At 41.2% G+C, this 7,772-nt stretch overlaps 1 protein-coding gene across 9 annotated transcripts in view; it reads right to left on the bottom strand.

The window, feature by feature from the left end:
• The window catches only part of LOC111244099 (uncharacterized), an 86,604-nt gene that overhangs the window by 39,968 nt on the left and 38,864 nt on the right, over positions 1-7,772 (bottom strand). For 3 of the 9 annotated variants that reach the window (XM_086978992.1, XM_086978994.1, XM_022790749.2), the window contains 2 exons: positions 2,199-2,338; positions 448-708 (listed from right to left, as the gene is read on the bottom strand). The exons of 5 other annotated variants lie outside the window; for them this stretch is intronic. In XM_086978992.1, coding sequence (XP_086835118.1) covers positions 448-479 — 32 coding nt within the window. In that variant the 5' untranslated portion in view covers positions 480-708; positions 2,199-2,338. Of the gene's footprint in view, positions 1-447; positions 709-2,198; positions 2,339-4,983; positions 5,570-7,772 lie in introns of all 9 variants that reach the window. One more of the 9 variants, XM_086978993.1, reaches the window with a different exon arrangement.

The raw sequence follows: 7,772 nt of genomic DNA, 5'->3' as shown, positions 1-7,772 counted from the left end.
TATATGATTATTGAGAAAATTATATTTTATGATTAGGCATATTGACACACCTCATGCGTCGTCAACTCACTCGTTTACCAGTGGAAATGTCAATTTTCTAAAGCTCATTTGTACAGAACTAGACAATCGAGCGGGCTCGAAACACTGCGTCTTTGCTCTAGAAAGGTATAATTTTAAAACTACTAAGGATTGATAAAAATTATCGTAGTATTTTCTGCCTGGTTAAGCAATTTAGCTCACAACATGATTTATGTATTCCTTAGCAGGTGAGTGCAGACGCAATGCTTTTTTTGGGCTACAAAATATTCGTCGCGAAGTTTTTCCTGTAAGCGGCCAGAAAAAACTTCTCCCTTCTGGTCCTAACTCGACATGTTGATATACCCTCAACGGTGCAATTCCGCATAACGAGGTTTATGTACCTAGGTCCGCCACCGGCGGAGGCTTCACCTGTTTCTTTCGGTGAACGGACAAATATCCATTACGACCGGAGCCGGTGCAGTTTAGGGATGTAGGCAAACGGGTAATAGGTCACTACCATTTGTCAGATTCGCTCCCTGCTGGTACTTATTTCTCAGCTTCATGCGACAACGACATGCGACGACGTCGCATACTGTATTGCGTGTAGTACAGCGTTGGTCGTTTCATCTGCTGATCCATGCGCTTGCTGCTGATACCGCACCGACTCAAATGTGGCCAAAAGAAAAAGAGCTAGAAACAAAGAATGCCTGCATAAAGCCTAGTGACCGGGACTTCCGTTTATTCTCACAATCAAACAAATTTATTTGCTCAATATAGAACAATGACTCTTTTGCAAGGACACGGACAAAGGATGGCGCTATCGGGGGTTACGAGAGCCTTTCATATCTTTCGCACTAACGATACATATCGAGAGGTGTCGTTTGAAAAAGAGTCAAAGAAAGAGGCGGTCTTTTTTAAGAAAAGCAAGACAGAAGCTCAGTGCCGAGAATTACGCGCCTTATGAACGAAAGCCCTGTCCAATGAAAAGTTATTAGTGCTCTACGTGTGGCTTTGAATCGGCTAGACTTATATTTTTTTTTGATTTACCATTACTTTTTTTTTACAGCTCATACTGATGTTTGATAATAGTACTGCAACGACATTGACGAGCACGCAGAATCATAAGGGGTAAATACGCACATAACAACCTTGCAGATTGAAAGGATCGAGCCGCTTGAGATAGCTGTATAAGCGAAGTTTCGGGCCATCTCGACCGTGACAATTCGTCTGACGGTTGTTCTTGTTAACTATGTTTCTATCAAAAAGAGTTCATTGGGAAAAAAGAATTTGCATGAGCCACTCAGTCCCCGACCAGAATGCGATAGGTCAATGAAATTTCTACGGTTTGGTCCATTGGGTTTAAGGAATTGTAGAGGTTCACGTATCCCACTGCTTTCTTACGTTATGAAAGTCGCTGTCGTAGATATGGGGGTCCATTCATCCCACAGCAGCAGTGTTCGCAGCAATAGCAGCATGCAATAATTGTTCAAGGAGCCCCTTACAACAGACACCAGCATGAATCGACCAAGCAACTAACCTAAAAACCCAAGAAGCTCGAGTCTGCTGCCACTATGCAAAAAAAAAAGCCGAAGCGGCGCGAGAAAAGCCTACAACGAAGACGCTATAGCACTAACAGTATATAACGGGTTGGGTGTTGTCGCGTCCTGCTGCATACCATTTTGACAAAGGCGTCGTGATATCGTTAGGGGCAGTGGCATCGGGTAGCATAAACATGAGCAGGACCATCGACAATTTTGTGTCGTGACAATGTGTTTGTGACAATGAACATCGTTTGTCGTCCGTAAGCCCGCGGCGGCAAAGGTGGCCGTCGTTGTCGCTGATGCCACACTGGCTGACTTACAGACACGTAAGGACCCCATTTCAATAGGTCTACCAGTAACAACAGACAGCCCCATAAATTCTATCTATGGGATACTAACATTACCATTGCCTAGTGCATCTAGTATCATGGTAAAAACAAGGCAAGCGTCTGTCTAACCGACCGCTCATATACCAGCTTAGCATCGACAGCAGCGCAAAGCAACAACAAGTAGAGCAGATAACAGAAGGACACGAGGGACGTGCTTCCCGATCCCGACCCATCAGCGTTGACTGATTGATAAGTACTGTCGTGACAATAATAAATGACAGATAACAGAAACTGAATGGGGAGATATTACCTGTAGAAATGTATAAGATCGCTATTGCCACCTATGTTGTGTTGTTTGTACAGACGAATAGCGGCAACGGCGGTAGCATATCAGTCAGCTAGCCACGAGAACCTCGGTCTCATTGATCCGAACGACTACGCCGGGGCTCACTAATGGGAATTCAATAAATTAGCACCAACACGTTAGAGTGCAATATCCGCTGCATGAAATCGACGCGCTGTCAGCGCTCTACCTGAGAACTTACTGTACTCGTCTCGGCGTGTATATGTTTATGGCGTGTATATGTTTATGGCGTGTATATGTTTATGGCGTGTATATGTTTATGGCGTGTATATGTGTATAAAAACCTGTACCACCTCAACACTGGCTGGTTATTTAGGCTAGTACAAGTTATGTATCATTGTAAATAATATTTTTCCTAAGCAATTATGAGTGTATCAATAAGCTCTCTAAGTCTAAAAATGTCAAGCAGATCACTACGGCTAGTTATAAAAGGGCATCTCAAACAAAAGCTAGCCTATATGGTAAAGTTCCCTTCAAATGTCTGTACCCGCGCATGTCTATGGGAAAGATGCTTGCGGGAAACTGCCGACATGAGCGATTGAGTAAGTAGCGCGCAGGATGTGTGCGGGCTGGATAGATATAGCGTCCTCAACGATTGACTGCATCGCGCTAGTTACGATGATAAACATGTGTTTAAAATTTAATTGAAATAAAACACGTGTTTAAAAATTGTCGCTAAAATACGGGGGTGGGCCAGTGGTGTATGCTGGGTCCTAGAGAAGTCTTTTCTGGGTTGTTTCCTTGCTATATTCTACTGTGCGCGTTTGGAATAGAGAAACGAGACGTGCGCATGACCGCATTCACGGTGTGCAAAGAGTTTCAGCCTATGCCTCGAGTATATTACAGAAATAGTAAAAATAGAATTTATACCGCAGTAAATTTATCAATCTTATGTATGTCAAAAGGTAACAATAAATATCTTTGTTTGGATCATTGACTTCGCATGCAATCATTTTATAATCTAACAGCGAACTCAGGTTGGCTTTGCAGTACGTTAGTCTATGTGAGTTGTAAGCTGAAAGCCTTGATAGCCAGCGTAGCTGCCTGAACAAACCAGAAACATTCTCGAAATTAAGGATTTTTCACAGTTTTCTGTTGTTACAATGCTAAAACCACATAAGGCGGATTGGCTTTTCCTTTCTATGTTCTACGGTACAGATGGAACATAGGTAATGCTGTTTTATATAAATATTTCTGATCTATCTCTTTTACCTCTCTGTTATATTGTTGTCTCTATGTGCCACTCAAAAGTGCTTTGTCTCTCTCTCTCTCTCTCTCTCCTCCATTAGGCCATTGCAATTTTATCGTACGCAAGGTTCAGGCTTTAAGAATAAATATTCTTGACGAAAAAGCGCCTTTTCAACATCTGTTCTATTGTGCTTCTTACTGAGTTAAAAAAACAACCAAAGGAACCCGCAGTATTTGTGCCATCTACAGTGTGGACCCATACCTATCAGAACCACTTAAGGATAACTTATAACGTTCAATATCTACAGGCTGCACTTCGTTCCAGTCGGCCAATCGAGGTTGATGAAGAGCTGCTTTAAAGCCGATCACCAAACAATTCGTGAATTATTTAGAAAGATGGATTGCAGTCATGTGGCCATCAAAAGGCATCTTGATGTTATAAGATTTACTCATAAAGCTTCAGTTGAGTAAAGACCATAAAGATCCGCGACCATTTATTGTCTCTCAACATTTTACGTGGCACCGAAAAAAGCAGCCAAAATGACCAGTTTTTACCCAGAGTTGGGTTGTGTGACTAGAATTCTTATTCGCACGTCGGTATGAAGCAGAAAAAAGAACACATATTTTCGGAAGATAACTTAATTGAGAATCAGGCTAAATCTTCATCCTAAAAAGATTAGGATTTGTGTTCGGTAGGACTGGAAGGGTGGAAAATGCTTCAAAGAAAAAAGGTTGTTATCGACTAAAATCAGGTTATCGAAGAAAACCTAAGATAAAGACGTCTTTCTTCAAGGCGATGTTAGATCGCACATGGCAAAGATCATTAAAGCCCCTGTGCAGTGATTTAAGTGAAAGTTTTTTTTGTACATATCACATACTCCAACTCTTTTTGACATTAACCTATTTTAAAGCCACCTCCCTGCGTACTTCAGTATAGTTAAGCACAGTCCAGAGTTACCCACCCTTTTTCTCAACACTAAAGTGTGAAGAAAGAATAAAACTCACCAAGAACTGTCTTTACTCGTCCCAAAGATCATATCGTCTTGTGCTCGCAAAGCTTGTGTATGTATTTTTGCGTTTGTTACTTTGGCCCTTCCGCTTCCCAGCCCCTACTCTATATCTGTGGATCTTAGTTTGATTAAAAAATTAATTTTGAAATATACTACACGTAGTCTTCTATAACTTAGAAAATACACATATTCTATAAAAAATTTGTGTAGGACAGGCGTTTAAAATCGAGTTGAAGCCTAAGCTGAATGCTGACTAATCTAAAAGTGCGATCCATTTTGCTGCCGGTTCGTGATAATCCCGGGACATGGGGAAGTCTATGGGTAGGAGTACCTAAGTCCCGACATCAAATCGAGCTCGCAGGTCTATCGCCGCTTTAGCTGACACAGTAGCTGGATACATATAGGATAGGAATATGTGCCTTCAAAGCAATATGACGTCAGTCGAACAGCAGCAAATCTCTGAGCATCCTTTTTCTCTTCAGGTAATATTATAGGCTCGACGTATGATTACCATGTTGCTTCGGTGTTCGTACCTCTGGTGAGTCTGGACGTTCCCCTGATGGTGACGGTTGTAGTACGTAGAAGTGGGTCTACAGGCAACGTTCGGCTTCGTCCTCGGTATTCGATATCATAGGGAATCGAATATCGAGAGGGGTCAAATCGTCCCTGTGGGAATTCAGCTGCGAACTCCGGCTTCAGAGCAAAAAGTAGCGGATTTTTCTGCGCTTAGCTTTGACATCATCGAAAATAACTAGTACAGCTCACCGTTAGCACAATATTATACTGATGCTGGGGGGAAGACAGGCTTACAGGGAGCCAGAGGGGCTCCGCTTGATAACGGCACCCACTAGCACTCGTCGTCGCTTAGTCTTGTACCAATCCAATTATGCATTCACATCCAATGGATATGCGCATAAAAGTGAGAGTTACAAATGAAGAAAGTTGAAAAAGCTATCTTGCTGCTGCTGTAATTTTTCGAAGCATCAGTTTTATAGCACGCTTGTTGAGCGGTCAACCTCAAACGGTGAAAGGATGTTCCTCGTTTGAGCCAGTGTCTCTATGAATGTAATACTTGTATCCTGATTGGTGTTGGCTAAAATGGGCCAGCGTCCCTGAAAACTAATTTTGATATATTAGCGTAAGTTACAACAAATATGCGTTACAAGATACACGTTCAGTTTTTTCATCAAACATCTATTCCATATATGACAAATTCGTTAAGCAGCCGACCTAGTCATAGGAACTGGCCACGACATTCAGTGCCTTACAAATCGAGTACTACAGGCGTCTGACAGTCGTAAGCTTATCCTGACTGGGCGTAGTTTTGAACCCAATTATTTGTACAGTGAAAGGGATGGTTGTACCCCTTTATCCACCCTCGAGAAGGAGATATGGTGTCCCAGCAGAAGATGTGCTAGTCCTTAAAGAAGCCTTACGGGAGGCCATGCTGACAAAAGCTAATTGATACAGGTTGACTTTTTGACGCCTCGCTTGAACTCCGAAATGGTCAACGCCAGCAGAACTTTGTCGTGTTTTATAAATAACACTATGTTATGAAGCAGCAGCAGCCTTCTCAATAGCTACTTATCTTTCGGATTAATCGTCAACATATATTCGCTGCAAATGTAATTTTTTATTCTTTGCGCCCATTCTATGATCACTGTTCTTATATTTTTTTTCCTACATTAAATGGCGTATACGGACAAACGCTAAATTAAAGATCAAATTTTGCTTAAACGAGTAACGTAGCAGTGTGGCTGGTGGCAACATAACGTTTAATTACGGTAAATCGAAAAATGAAGATGGGATGGTGCCACGCTACCCCGGACTCTATTCTTTTTCCAGGCTCCATTTAATATCCAAGATTAAGCTATAGAAAAGCAAGCACGAATTTTTGACTTCTATAAAATCCCTGTCATTACCACATTGGTAAGGTTTATGTATGTAACGAACTCTATATATATATATATGGCACAGCCATAGCATGAGCTAAAGTCTGCACTCGCTTTGTGTGTTCCATAAGCCGTGTAAGAATAGAGGTTACTGAAAATGTATTATAGATTCTTGGGGATCACGACAAACACGAGTAGACGCTGTCTATAGCAATACGTTTTTGATTCAATTTTGTTAATAACATTAACAATTCCTGTTTAATAGACCCAAATCAAGAACGCATCCTAGCGTCAAACAAGCGAACCTGGCCAGTGATGATAAACATTATATTTCAATCTTTTACCCATGAAAATCTTACTATTAGTGCTTACGATGAACTGAGACAAATAGCAAAGTAAACTTGTAGGTATATACGAGACGAGTTTTGAATTGAGCTTCTGAAGTTTCCTTGTTAGAAGATCTTAGCAGACCAGATAGCTCTTGGCTATATACGAAACTAGGTTTTCATCAGTGAATGTCTGCTTTCTTCAACAGCGTCACTGTTACATCCATTTGGTGATTTATCGAAAAATTTACCATGCCCACTTGTTCGCACCGGTACGTCATTGACGGACAGATGGGATATTCCTACCTAACCCAACTATTTCTAAATGTCTTCAATAAATGTAACATGTAAGTGTTTCCCTTCCGATACGCTTTTGGCTAATAACAGCAAACTGAAAACTTTAATTAGAATGTTATAATTCAGTTTCGATAGAGTAAGACAAATGCTTCCACGAAAGCTCATACCTGGAAACCAACCTTAGATATTATCTTTAGGACATTTAGAAAGAGTCTCCCTGCTGGCGTTTTTCCATCAGGCTGACGCGTAAATCAGCCGAATGATCATACTTATGTTACCTTTCACAAATGTAGACACAACAAATTCGCGAGCGGGCGGGCGGGCGCAATTGTGTAAATCAATAGTTTGGGACATTCTGTCCCTAATTGCGAAGTTTCAATATGTTTGCCCTAATATATTAACTAGCTGTGTACATTCTGCCAAACCATTGAGTGGGCAATAATAAAAATAATGATCACTCCTCGTTTACTCTTGATTTTTCTCACGTTAGAATTGCGCAACGAGCTTTATGGACTACTGACCCTTCGCAGTGACTTGTTTGACGAAAACAGACCAGTGTCGGCCGTTTTAAAGTACTTCAATTCAATGATATAATCCATCTTGCCTTGGTGAGTAGTTCGATCGAAATAAAGAGTGATTGATAACCGCTGGCTGAACTGAGATAAACGCAATCAAAACATCAAGCGAAATTATTAAATGTGACCGTGTCTAGTGGCAATCCGATGTCCTCTACTGGGAAATATAATAACACAGGCTAAAATTAAGGCCATACGATGTTTCCAAAAGACTTACAAGCGTTCAACATTA

This window comes from Varroa destructor, unplaced genomic scaffold (genome assembly GCF_002443255.2).
Source record: "Varroa destructor unplaced genomic scaffold, Vdes_3.0 BEIS01000002.1, whole genome shotgun sequence".
NCBI lineage: Eukaryota > Metazoa > Arthropoda > Arachnida > Mesostigmata > Varroidae > Varroa > Varroa destructor.
Note: the sequence above shows the minus strand (reverse complement) of the source record. Positions and strands in the feature narration are given on the sequence as shown.